Source organism: Nymphalis io, chromosome 24 (assembly GCF_905147045.1).
Source record: "Nymphalis io chromosome 24, ilAglIoxx1.1, whole genome shotgun sequence".
NCBI lineage: Eukaryota > Metazoa > Arthropoda > Insecta > Lepidoptera > Nymphalidae > Nymphalis > Nymphalis io.
In genome coordinates, this window is record NC_065911.1 from 1,872,227 (window position 1) to 1,887,385 (window position 15,159).

The 15,159-nt window shown below is 32.8% G+C and overlaps 1 protein-coding gene across 10 annotated transcripts in view; it reads left to right on the forward strand.

The window, feature by feature from the left end:
* The first annotated feature begins 5,794 nt into the window (after nt 1-5,794).
* Nucleotides 5,795-15,159, forward strand: part of LOC126777977 (nuclear factor 1 B-type) — a 55,943-nt gene continuing 46,578 nt past the window's right edge. For 9 of the 10 annotated variants that reach the window (XR_007670111.1, XM_050501337.1, XM_050501338.1 and 6 more), the window contains exon 1: nt 5,795-5,918. Coding sequence is in view for 8 of the 10 variants with exons in the window: in XM_050501337.1 (XP_050357294.1) it covers nt 5,841-5,918 (78 nt within the window). In the remaining 2 variants the exon portion in view is untranslated. Of the gene's footprint in view, nt 5,949-15,159 lie in introns of all 10 variants that reach the window. The other variant, XM_050501344.1, reaches the window with a different exon arrangement.

The window sequence follows — 15,159 nt, forward strand, 5'->3', positions numbered from 1 at the left end:
TATGCTAATCTAACAAATAAATTTATTAAATCAATTGTTTGACAAATTTAATGATTTTGAAGCTGAGATGGCGTAGTGGTTAGAACGCGTGAATCTTAACCGATGATTGTCGGTTCAGACCCGGGCAAGCATCACTGAATTTTAATGTGCTTAATTTGTGGTTATAATTAATCTCGTGCTTGACGGTGAAAAAAAACATTGTGAGGAAACCTGCATGTGTCTAATTTCATTGAAATAAGCTTTCTAAGCCTTCTCCTCAAAAAGGGAGAGGAGGCCTTAGCCCAGCTGTGGGACGTGAACAGGCTGTTACTGTACTGTAATAATTTGTTAGAGAAATGACACCATCGTTCTCAAGTTTGGTGGCACATTGGCGATGTACGTAATGGTTAATGTTTCTTACATCGCCAATGTATGGGCGGTGGTGACCAGGTGCCATCACATGGCCCAGTTGCCACCTACCTAATATAGTGCAACGCATCCCAGGCGAATAGCAAGTATAGAACTGTTAGTATGTAATAAGTTGTAAGGACCACTAGTTATTAATAAATATATAATGTCCTCCAAGCCGATTTCAGCCACGGCGGCCAATCTCAAGAAAGATTTGCCAACTACGCAGGAGACAGTTTAGTACACAAGTGTGTGCGCAAACACAGGTGAACTCTATTCCCTAACTCTCATAATCCGATGGGACGGCAATCCAACACGACCGGAAAGAGTTCAGGCGCAGGACCAACGACTTTACGTGCTTTCCGAGGCACTGGAGTAAAAACACACTTCCAACTTCCAGACTCCGGGCTGCTACTGAGAATTTTCTGACAGAAAAACCCAATAACTTTTTATTGGCCCGACCTGGGAATTGAACCCAGGATCTCCGGGTCTGCGGCCTTACATCAAGCCATTAGACCAACAGGGCAGTCACATCAAGCTCAAGTTATATCAAGCCACTAGACCAACGAGAATAATATTGAAAGATTGTAAATATATATTAAAAGCATAAAACTTTGTTAGTTTATAATATGTTAGATAAGGTTAGTATATTTTGTCTGTATTAAAACTGTATCTTTGAAATGAAACGGATTAACAACCATGTTAAAAAAAAGATTACTTACTTACTTTATTAGATACTTTCTGTCTGTATATTAGTATAATTTGCACCTAAAATTTTACAAATAGTTAAAATGATTTTTTTTTTTTAAATAACTTATTATGGTTTAATAAGTGAAATGTATTATTAAAGTAATAGCCTGTATCCTACTGCTGGCTTAAAGCCTACCATCATTTTGAGGAGAAGTCTTGGGGTTATTATACCAGGCCTCTCCAATGCTGGATGGTGGAGATGTGGAAGGATTTTGTCTGACACATGAATTATAAACACAAAGTATACACATGAAAATACATTGGTGCTTGCCTGGGTTTGAACATTTTTTTTTATAGAATAGGAATGCGGACGAGCATATGGGCCACCTGATGGTAAGTGGTCACCAAACGCCCTTAGACATTGGCATTGTAAGAAATGTCAACCATCGCTTACATAGCCAATGCGCCACCAACCTTGGGAACTAAGATTTTATGTCCCTTGTGCTTGTAATTACACTGGCTCACTCACCCTTCAAACCGGAATACAACAATATCAAGTATTGCTGTTTTGCGGTAGAATATCTGATGAGTGGGTGGTACCTACCCAGACGAGCTTGCACAAAGCCCTACCACCAGTAATGCAATCCTCGGGTAAGATAGATTCACTGGGCCAGCCCGACTTACTAAACAATATATTAATTATTACGTATACTAAACAATAATACTCAAGTTACTGTTAATTCTTATGTTTGTATATAATGTATTAGAATCAAAGTCTATAAAAAAGACTCAATTCTTAGCATTACATTTATTTACATGAGTGACAATTGAAACGCTGGCAAAAATTGAGCGCTTATTTTTATTTTTTTTTAATTTATGAAAAATAAATAATTAAAATAAAACATTTAAATTTAGAATCGAAAGCTCCAGCAATAATTACGAACGAAAATAAAAACCGTTCCTCGCGCCCGCGGCGTCAATGCAGTTACTCTTTTTAATTTCGCCTGTCCGACTTTATATACCGCGATAGCTCCGCAACGTTCGTTATCTATTTTGACTATCGGTTATGGTTATTTGAAAATTGCAGTAAATGTCGATGTTCGCTTTCGACGTTATGTTTTTAATTTAGTTTTACATAAGAAATTTAATTAAAAAAAAAAATTTGACCTAGATCGTTCTGAAATATAATTACTGAAAATTCATATATGTTTAATATTAATTTGCAAGTATTGAACAATTTTATTGGTTGAAGCTCGATACGAGATTTTTTTATAAAATAAGGCACGAGCAAATGGACCACATGACGGTAAGTGGTCACCACCGCCCATAGACATTGGCATTGTAAGAAATAATAAGTGTCGCTTACATCGCCAACGCGCCACCAACCTAGGCTTAGTCGCCCTTCAAGCCGTAATACAACAATAACAAGTACTGTTGTTTTGCAGTAGAATATCTGATAAGTGGGTAGTATCTATTCAGACGAGCTTGCACAAAGCCCTACCACCTAGTAGAGATTTTTATAAAAATAGGAAGACGGACGAGCATATGGGCCACCTGATGGTAAGTGGTCACCAAACGCCCTTAGACATTGGCATTGTAAGAAATGTCAACCATCGCTTACATAGCCAATGCGCCACCAACCTTGGGAACTAAGATTTTATGTCCCTTGTGCCTGTAATTGCACTGGCTCACTCACCCTTCAAACTGGAACACAACAATAATAAGTACTGCTGTTTTACGGTAGAATATCTGATGAGTGGGTGGTACCTACCCAGACGAGCTTGCACAAAGCTCTACCACCAGTATGTGATGGCCTTGTGGTGCTTGTGTCAATTTGTGTTTATTCATCTCGTGCTCGGGGGTGAAGGACAATATAGTGTCAAAACCTGCATGTGTCTAATTTCATTGAAAACCACATGTTTATCGACCAACCAGCAACAACGCAATTGGTTTCAAATCTTCTCCTTAAAGAAAGAGGAGACCGTAGCCCAGCAGTGGAACTATCACATGCTCTTACTTTTTGCTTAACCTCGTCAATAACTCAGAAAAGATACTGTTTTGTCCTTGTCTATTTATATATTATTTATATATTATATATGTATAATAAACTTCTATACTAAATCAGAACAATTTATTTGAGTGATTAATTTGCACATCCAGAAACAGAGGATGATTACTCTGGGATATACTTAATTTGAAATAACATTAAGTGTGTGTTTATTTTGTGTTTATATCATCTCGACTCAAGTCGTATTTCTGCCACATGTATATTACGTTAATTGGAGCAGCGTGGTGGAATCAACTCCAAGCCCTTTTGCTTAGGCTATACATTTATAGTTATATACATTTTTTACTGGTGGTAGAGCTTTATGCAAGCCCGTCTGTCATACAAGTTCTTTAAAACTCATTATTAGTTCAATTATTTTTAAGAGGCGGAATTTTTTTTTGTGCCCGTGACTTTATATTTTAAATTACGTCATTATACAAAATACAACCTTTTTAAATGTTACTGGTGGTAGGGCTTTGTACAAGCTCATCTGGGCACCACCCACTCATCAGATATTCTACCGCAAAACAGCAGTATTTGGTATTGTCGTGTTCTGGTTTTTTATTTTTTTATTTTCAAGTCCTCAAGTCGTCTATACCGCAATGTTTGAAGACGAAAGTCTTCAACCAATGCGTCTTACCTGCCATGACATACGGTGCCGAAACGTGGACACTAACTGCGGGACTAGTCCACAAATTCAAAGTCGCTCAGCGTGCTATGGAGCGAGCTATGCTCGGAGTATCTTTGAAGGATAAGATCAGAAATGAGATTATCCGGAAAAGAACCGGAGTCACCGACATAGCTTGCAAAATTAGCAGGCTGAAGTGGCAGTGGGCTGGTCACGTATGTCATAGGACCGATGGCCGTTGGAGCAGACGAGTCCTAGAGTGGAGACCGCGAATCGGCAAGCGCAGCGTAGGGCGCTTCAGCCAGGTGGACCGACGACTTTAAGAAGGTGGCGGGCACCAACTGGATGCGGAAGGCGGAGGACAGGGAGCTTTGGCGCACCTTGGGAGAGGCCTATGTTCAGCAGTGGACAACAATTGGCTGTTGATTGATTGATTGTGTTCTGGTTTGAAGGGTGAGTAAGCCAGTGTACTTACAGGCACAAGGGACATAGCATCTTAGTTCCCAAGGTTGGTGGCGCGTTGGGGATGTAACAGATGGTTAACATTTCTTACAATGCCAATGTCTATGGGCGTTGGTGACCACTTACCATCAGGTGGCCCATATGCTCGTCCGCCTTCCTATTCTATAAGAAAAAGTATAATATATAAATACTATCAATGGAGAAATTAAGTTATTTTTATTATAATACACTTTTAATTAAATAAGTAAATAGCTTATGTTATTGTAATATGTAATCTCAAATCAATACCAGTATAGAATAGTTAATTAGCCTTTACTGGGAATCGAACTCGTGTCCATTGCGCAAGACGCAATCGTTCACATCTGCATCACGCAGTGTATGTAGTATGTATGTACGTTATTATTTTTAGGTGTCGGCTTACGTCATCCCTATTTATAATTATATTAACGGACAATACTATGGGTAAAATTATTTTTAATCTATAATTACATTACGAAATTAATCAACATATTTAACCATATTTAAATTTAATTAATTAAATACAAGTGAATTAATAAGACATTTTTTCTATCGAATTTAATTGAAAACGAATTTCTTTAAGTTACTAAGCGAAAAATATTAGATTAGTCAAGAAAAAAAAAACTGCCCAACGCTACGATCCGCCCAAGATGTGTTTTCAACGCACACCACGGCTAACGCGCACACACGCGCACTACGTGACATTTATAGACGCGTCAGCTGAAAAACAGTAACACGCCAATATAGTTCTTAAGCCATCGACATAAAATTCCACATGTTCAGTTGTGAGTTCGATAAATTAGGATATTTCAAAAGTCGAATACAACACTTGAAAATTTTCTTCTTTTAAATAAAATTATACCTTCTGTTGTTAACTTAAGTTTGATATTTGAATGGTTTGGTATAAAAGATATGTCATGTCTATGTTCCGAATGCGAAAGAGCTTTCCGAGGGGAGCCGAGCGCGTACCGATCGGGTCCGAGCGGCGCCGAGACGCAGCGAGTGCCGCGAATGCATTACGACGTTGGGATAGGGCTGCTTATGCGGAAAAGTGTCATGTATTTTTTTTAGTACTAATTGTTATATATATATATTTTTATTTAATATTAAAATAATCTTAACGTTTTAAAATTGTATTATGATTCTGTTTGTATCTAGATATGAAAATAACATTTAACTTTTTTTTTAAAGTGTGAAAATTCTGTACATAAATAGACTGCGGCGACCTTGTAAGAACAATTTTCGAATATAGCGTGTTGAAAGCTATTTTTTTTAATTATAATGTAATTCGATGAACACGCACGCTGTAGTATCTATATGCAAGTATTATCAATATTTATATATAAGGGACAAGATATAGATAAGTGGTAATATTTAGTTTTCGTAAACAAGTCAATAATGTAAAGGATTCAATTCAATTATTGTAGTCATGTGTGGAGATCCAATATATATGCATATCCCCAATTCCATTTGTTTTTCCGCACGGAAAACTCGCACAGCCCTGATATTCGAGGAGTGGGATACGGTCGCGGGGCGCGGACAGATCCCGCGCCAGTCGGACGCGGCGCGCCGCGCAGCCCGCACGCGATGCGCGCCCTCTAGCGTATTATGTTCCTCCCCGACCTCCCGCGAGCCTGCATGGTGGACGACGTAGCGACGTACCTGCAAGCGCCCTCCTCGGGACAGGTGGCTACAATATATTAACAACGCCCATATGTAATTAACAATGATCATATTAACAGATGTTGTGAGCTAATGTCGCTTACTTCGCCGCGACCGCCGCCCGGGTATTTTCGGTACCGCACGTGATGTTCTAGGATGTTTGCGACGTTGCCGAAGGTATTGTAAAAATTAAAAAATATATATATTCAAAGAAATCGCGAATCGCGCTACTCGAGCGCTGAATAAAAAATCGCGTAAAACTAAATGAGGTTTTATAAAAACGTGTGATGTGGTACGTCAATATTATTATAAGTGTCGAAAACAAAGTTTGTAAACAGATCGATAGCCGCAATAAACAGGCTGAGGAGCTTTGCTGAAGTTTGGAGCTTTAGCTGAAAGCTCTTTACGACAGAAAGCTTCATAAAACGTCACGAGTTGTTTTTCTCGAAGTTATTTCGTGTAATTCTTGTCGAAAACAAGACTAAAATACTCAATTTTATTACCCAATCTTACTAATATATGTTGAAACAAAATAAATAAAATAAAGAAAGGCAAAATACTAAAATAAAACAAAATATAATAACAACTAAGAAATATATACGTCCTTCAAATAATCCATTTATTTTAATAAAACATAACAAAAAATAACAGACAAACACATAAAATATATGAACACGTGTTTTGTGTAAAAATTATAAAAGAAAAATACTTACTAAAAGTAAATAGGAAACTTGCATGATAAAATGCAAGGGCAACTAAAAAGAAATGTATATAATTAACTAGAACAAAACGAATAAAGCTCCACGATATAAAGCTCACACAAAATATCAATAACAATTCATTTTTCCTCAATACATATTTACTATTTCATTCATATATAGACCGTTTTGTATTTACATAGAGTATTTTCTTAATAACCTTAATGTATTCTTGAAATCTACAAAAATATATACATATAATGTTTTATATAAGGTACTAGCTATCCGTTCCGGCTTCGAAAGTATATTATAATGGTTATAATGGTTCGTAATACATAAGAGTTATATATTTCAACTGTTTAACGTGATTAGCTTGATTTTATCCGACATATTCAACAATCATCGTCATATTTCATTTAATAAAACAAATCTTTTATTAAACATCTAAATCTTCCTCAAGAATCACACCGTTCAATGGCGAAGACCGTATGAAAATCCGTTCAGCTGTTTTAGAGTTTAGCGCGGACATATAGACAGACGCGACTTAGATAATTTATTTTATGATATGCGTGATACACGAATTATGCCCAAGTAGCACGTGTCGACCGCATCTAAATTCGTAACCAATGTACTAACTAAATATACTTAATAAGGTTTATTTATAAATTAATTGTAATCATTCGTTTAAATATAATGTAATGTTTTGCTTTATAAAATTAATATCTGTAGTAACGTTATAGATGCAAGAGTAGCACTGTCTCTTTGTTACGCTGTTACGGCTTAACCGCTGAACCGATTTTGATAAAATTTGATATGAATCAAGTTTAACCTCAGACGTATATAGGATACATTTTTACTTAATGTCCGACTCTTCCCTAACACGCGGGTGAAGCCGCAGCCGATTACTAGATATTAATAAATTAAAGTTTCATTGTAGTAATAAAAAAATAGGGTTACGTGTATATAAGTCTTTTATTTGATGTATTTGGTTTAATAATTTCTTTTTTTTAATTATTTATTCGAATGGTCATAATACCAGTGATTTTTTTCTGAAGTTTTTTTTGTATTTTTGAGCTGTGCTTAAAATACAGACTACCATAAGATTATTCATATAATTTATTACTTTGGAACTCAATTTTTTCTTCAATAATATATACATATATAATATTTATATTATATTAAATGCAGTTAAAATGTTTAAAGCCATTTAATATTTCTTAAAGGTAGTTTTATAGAGAAAATTGTTAAAAATGTAACGTGTGACGGTTATATGAAAGAGTCAATATTCTTATATACTGTCTATATAACAATAAACAAAAATATATTTATTTCGTAATATTAATCATAGATTGCTATTAATTATATAACTGCGGAATTTCATTATATATTGTTACAATATATTGCATTCGGCGTAATATGCAGCTGACGTTCAATTTTCAATTTAGCACATATCTTAAAATCAAATAAAAAAATACATGTAAATGAATTAATATATTAATATCCACAGATTAAAAAATAGGTAGTTACGAGTACAAATGTCGAAAATATTTTATACAGTTATTTTTCCAACTTAAATATATAAATTTGATTGATATAACCGCAGAGAAGTAACTTTCGGTACACTGCAGTCTTTGAAATTTATAAATATTTAATTATCTTCATACAGTATTTGAAGAAGCCTTTTAAAAATAACTTATTATTATAATAATATATCAATCATTTTTTATTATTCCTTACAGATAAATAAAACAATCACTAACAAATTTTGTAAGCGCGTAATTAAAATCTAAATACGTAATCTAGTAGTTGTACTTTATTCAGAGTAGGGAATGAATTAAAAAAAATAAAGAGGCTCGAAAAAAGGTTTCACAAGAAAAAGTTTTTATATAAATGGTAGACAAATCAATATGGTAGTGAGTAACTGCATCGGCTACGCCATCGTGCCGGCGCCCCGTGCTCTGCAGTGGGATGTTTGGAATTTCTTATAGGAATAATATTTATCTGTGCCGAATTAATGGGGGAGCGAGATTGTTTTTTTTATGTATTAAGAAGGCTGCGGACTTCGATCTATTTATTAACGTTATTGTATGAATCAAGTTGTGCTATGATAAGAAAGTATTTATTAGATATTTTTTTATTAAAGAGTTTTTATATCAGAAAACGCAATGATATAATGCTAATTTGCTTTATAATTATTATCTGTTGCTTTAAATATAAAAATATATATATTTTAGCATTCTCCATCAATGTTTTGATAATTTAAAATAAAAAATATTAGTGTAAATAATATTAAATAAAGCTTTAGTGAGACTGAAATGTAATTGTTAAATTTACTATATATTGTACAGATAAAAAAAATAGTTATAATTTAAAAAAGATGTAATGTCAAACTTTTTTTCTCTCTACAAAAATTACTTGTGTCTAAGAAAAGCCGATTTAAGATAATTTTACTAAATATTAGCATCTTTATTTGTAGTGAAGTAATAAGTAAATTTTCATCCTGTCTCTACGTTTTTGCGTAACAGCGTTCCAAATTTGTGAAATAACACAAGAGTACTTAATACGCAATAGTCATTTGCTCATGTTAACGTTAGCTGTTGGTCCAAATCACCGAGAAAAACTAAGAAAATACAGGCAGAAAGATAGGCTCTGCATTCTTACGGGACGTAGGATAATCTAGAAAATAAACTCCAATTGCGTCCATTTGATTATGACATTCTAAATATGAAAATAGAAATAATATTCACGAATACGCATTTGGCTTACTGTTTTATTTTTTAATTTATATTATGAGGCTTAGATCGCGTGTATGTAAAAATCGATGTTCTCAAATGCATATAATCGTGTATACCATTGCACCTTCATTGATATTGCAAAATTAATAATCATTTAACACATTAAAGCCTTAAAGATGTCCAAATGAAACTTTAAATAGTGTACAATTCATGGCCGCTTGGGATGATGACACTCAGTATTCCCCTTTGAATCGTAATTCTGAAAAATAAACCAGCTCGCCTGTCACCAGTTAAGGCAATAAGAGGAGAAAATATAATGTTAATGTATAATTTTAAAATAAATACATATGACTGTTGACTGCTTTCATAATTTCTGATATCTGGATATCTGCCTAATTGATTTTCTCTATATTTAATCAAAATATGAAACGAAAACCGAGAGATTTATACGAGCGAATGATAAGCACACCTTTTTTGACATTTGGACAACGCAGATTCATCGTTTTTAATTGACAGCTCTACCACAGACGCAGATGCGGTATTTAATGATCCTTATAGAATAATTATCACTATTAATCCGGTTTTTATCATGTAGCATTTTCGTTTTTCACCAAAACCACTGACAAACGTTACTTCAATTACGTCTGATAGAAGTTTATTATATTCGTTTATTATTTTCTTATAAAACAACATTGGAACTAACTTCGAATTCTACAGCGGTCCTTTGTTTTTTTTTAGTTATATTAGTGGACTTTAGAAGCTTTTTTATTAAAGCCATTTTTAATAATATTGATTTAATGATTCAGTTTTATGTCGCTCAGATTGAGACAGACAAACATTAATATGAAATATAAGGGACATCAATAGCTTCATAATGAATTGCGATTAAATAAATAAATACTACCATTTTTAAGTTACTATTGTGTATCATAAAAATTTATTCAATCTTTTGTATGTTAAGCGACGCTCAAAGCATTCAGCGCTAAAAGTGCTCAATCAGAAAATATTACTCGAATGTTGCACATTTATCATATAACACTTACTTCTTTTTTTCTTGCAAATCGATGTACATATATGTATGTGCCTTTAATGTTATAATAATAATTAAAATATAATCGGACGACTTGTATATATATATATTTATTTTAACTTAAGACTTAAAACGTGTGAGCATATCATGATTCTATTGATAAAAAAAAGTAAAACAGAAAAACAAAAATATCCATTTTCTTAATCTCTTCAAAAAGTTGACTCATATTTTTTAAATTTCGAATTACATTTATTATAGAAATATTATTCCGTGTTTACATAAGTGAAATAATTTTAAAAAAAGGAAGCAAAGGAAATTACAGGAATTGAAAATAAGCGCAAATACAATGTGTTACCTGTTTCAACGCTCCGATGCGCTACAGGGCGGATAGCCAACTCAGCACTACGTGAAGACAGACTGTCTGTAGCCAAATCTATTCAAATATCTTGTAGTTTCAATAAAAAAAAAAAACAAACAATATTCGCAAAAAATATTACCTATGACAAAGGCATAATATAAAAAATTAAAATAACCTGCAATATGTTGTGATGACAAGAATTTCTTGTATTAAGTTCAAGGTTTTTTCGTTTTGTTACCACTTAAAAAAATTATATATCCATAAATAATATTTAAAATGTTTGGTATTGAACTAAATTATATAAAAAATAACTACATATATAAAATATTAAACAGTAATATATTATATTTAAAACAATGACAAATATTTTGGTAGTTATTTTTTTATTTATATTGTAATAATACATATATACTATCAACTTTTTATATAAATACCATCAAATATGATCTACATTTAAAATATAAACAATTAAAAAACATAACTTACACCAAAGGTATAATAATAATACATTTTTCATTAAAATGGAACTACCAAAATCATTTTTTTAAAACATGATTAATATATAAATAATGAATGATAAGAGATTTAATGAAAATGTTGCTATATAGAAAAATAGCTTGAAGAAAATGGCTACGCTTTGCTGCGCGTTGCGTTTGGCAGAATCAGCAATAGCGCCAATTTGAGCGGAAATCTAAAACGGCTTCGATTTGCCTTATCCTGTCTTATTGATAAGATTCTGATTTAAAAAAATAATGGAAAATCTTATCTCAAGCAACTAAAAAAATTAATATTTTGCTTCAAAATAATAGTATGTTATAATTTTGTATAATAAGTGACTTAATAATGCATTTAATAACATTAGAAGAGAACCTCAAAATAAAAAATATAAACAAATAAAATATAAGTGCGTACTAAATGAAAAAAAAAAACAAATTATTAATAAACTAAAATCAAAATATTTTAAATATTAATGTTCGGTAAACTTTTGGCGTGTACATCATAACATGGCACGAAAAATATGTGCATTTTATTATAAAACAATCATAGAAAAATGAAATCCAAAAATACCCGGCCGGTAGTCGCATGGCGGTCCGCGCATCGGTGTTTTAAAAAATATACTCGATGTTTTCTACCCCCAGCCCCCCCTATCGTGTTGTTTTTTTCTCTTTCTATCACCCTTTCTTGCCACTTTCGGTGTTTGGATGTTTTCACTAACTGTTAATGTTGATATTATTTAAGTCGGTTTTTAACGAAACGGATTTACACAGACTATAATAGTAGTACTGTCAATAGTCAGAAAATTCAAATACAAATAAATTTAAATTTGGAACAACATAATTGTATAAGGGCAAATAAAAAAAATACATTATAATAACAACTAATATTTTGTGTAGATCTGTTTAAATCCGTAGTGTCAAAAATCGTCTTTGTCGTAATATATATATGGTTCTTGATTAAGAACTTAATTGTGTAAATCGTTTAATATATTAAACAAAATAATTCGAAATTTCGTTTTAAATAAATTTAATATTTAAAATTATGTTAAAAGATTTACATAATATTTATATATCTATTTGTGTATATAATTTCTCTAAATCTAAATGTTTTTATTTTAAATTCGGCTAGAAAAAAAGGCGGGATGAAAATTTTCGTATTTTGATTTTAAAATTATGGATTTTTTTTATGCAAGGAATAATAAAAATAACAATTATTTCCTAATAAAAGACCTATTTTAATATTTCTAGTTGAATTTAATAATTGAGTTGTAAATGTGCATGATTCCCGAATGCACTACCCTACAGCAAGAATGTTATGCACGTACCTTTTTTATTTTTTTTCTAAATGTTTTTTTTTTAATTTGAAATCCAAAGGCAAAGGGAAGTCCATTAGCGGATTGGAATTTTTGGTATTGATGAAAAAACTGCGGTTAAAGCCGCGATGGATAATCAATTATCCTTATGGGCATTGGATAATTAAATTACGTAATCCCGGCCATCGGATTACTGTCGGTTGGTTTATTATATAGATTGATACAACGGGCCGCGTTTCGTAGCTACGAGCTACGTGGCTTAGTATAGGGTTGAAAATATTTAAAATATCTTTTATTTTATCTGTGGTTTTAATATAAGGTACAAAATTAAGAATTTTAACAGTAAGTTAATGTACAATTCATTTAATTTTTTTGTTCGAATAATGAAGCTCTATCATCTTATTTATTTTATTATGATTAAATTTAGCAACACTTCACTTATAATTCACAAAGATATTAAAGTAAAAAAGTGCTTTCGTGTCTAAAGACGAATGGTTGTTAGATTTGCTTCAACGATATAAATAACCAATTACGTTCGGTTTTACGTGAAAGGTATGATGACGACATAAATTAATTATCCAATCTATTATAATAATCTATCTTTATCGGTGATATAAAATATGAACTATTAAAAGAAACTTACATAAGAATAAGAACATTATATAACTCCAATTTGCAATCACGTGTCACCATTTCTTTTTAAACATAATTTGTTATTATTAAATTCAGTATCATATATAAATACGATGTTTCTTGATGAGCAATTGCCTCCCCTCTTATTAGGGGGAAGCATTTAGAGCTTAATCCGCATGAAGCAGCCATTACGATGATAATATACATTTCTCAAAAAATCTTCAGCCTTGCAAGTATTTTGTAGGGCAGAGTATTAAGAATAATTATTAAGAGTCCATATTATGTTTGATAAATTAAGACATTCGAGTATATGAAACGTTGTTCTTAGCTTGATACATTACTATTGTGATTATTGTACTCTTTTCTAATCGATTTTTTACCCTTTTCAAGGTAAAGAGTTTATACGACATAAACTCGATTATAGTACTAGGTGGTAGGGCTTTCTGTAAGCCCGTCTGGGTACCACCCACTTATCAAATCACCACCGCAAAACAGCGATACTTGGTATTGTTGCGTTCCTGTGTGAAGGGTGAGTGAGGCAGTGTAACTACAGGCACGAGGGACATAACATCTTCGTGTCCAATGTTAGTGGCGATGGCATTGACAATGTAAGGAATTTTTAATATTTCTCATATCGTCTATCGGCGGTGGTGACTTTTTAAAATCAAGTGGCTCATTTGCTGGCCCGCCAACCAACGACCACGAACTGCAATTAATATTTAACACCTTACTAAGATCCTGTGTTTGAAACGATCATCAAAGTCGATTTAACGAATTTGATATTAATCGTGATTGGTAGCAGCCGATAACGCAAGGTGACCAACGGGCGATCAGTATTCATTTCAGAAACCGGCAATTATGTACGTTGCTTAGCGACTGTTTATTTTGACACAGTCTTCGCTCTTTCTGATTATTGATTTGACATTCGAAATCAGAAGACACAGCATTGTTTAACTAATCGCGTATTAATAATAAGGTTGTAAGTGTTCTATTAATTTTACCCCGTCGGATTATATCACTAAACCTAGTCTAGAAATTAGTACATATCATTCAAAGTCCACGTCACTCGTTCAGTTCTTGTATAATGCTAGTGACGTATCTACGCTTATAGTTCGTTACCGTCGGCGAGATCAAATATAACCAGATATTAAGTACATGAATACTTGCTGTGCCCAGATCTGAGGAATCTTCGTTAAAATTTACGCGTTCCAGTCATATAAGGCGTCTTAGCTCAAAGCTCATGTTAAGTGATAGCTATATATATATATATAATAATGTATGTATTATCTCTTATTTACTATCCGCTTCAAATAGTGAGGGGTGAGGGAGGATGGGGATGCGTTGATCGTCCTTGGCTTAACGATTATTATCGCAATAGAATAACGTTGTTTCATTGCGGAAGAAATAATATTATATTTTTATTAGAGTGAATTCATTGGGCGTTATGAGAATATTTTAAGGTCAAATTGGAGTGCTATATATAAATGCGTAACGTTTATGTAAAACGTTTTTGTCACAAAATCAATTGACCCTTATGTAAAGTATTTGTGAGATTTTCTTTCTCAATTACGAATATTTCTAATAGTCATATCCTTGTTTTTCTTAGATCTTGCTATTTAAATATTTTTTTAAATATTAGGTTAGAGGAATATAGTCTTTTTTTTTGTAAAATATATTTAATTAATCAAAGTATGCACCGTTGTTATCTATGCACTTTTGCCATCTCATAGGTAGTTCATTGATCCCTTTACTAAAAAAACCATGGGGGCGAGAATCAATAAACTCTTAGAAAGCGGTTTGGACTGCCGCATCGGAGTTGATTTTTTTTTGTTGTAAGAAGTTGTCCAAATTCCGGAAAAATGGTAATCTGTTGGAGCAAGGTCCAGGGAGTACGGTGGATGTCGCAGACATTCCAATTGTAGCTATCTAACTCAGTGGTTGTTTGTTGTGCAGTGTGTGGTCTTGCTTTGTCGTGAAGCAGCAGTGGCCTAGAGCAATTGA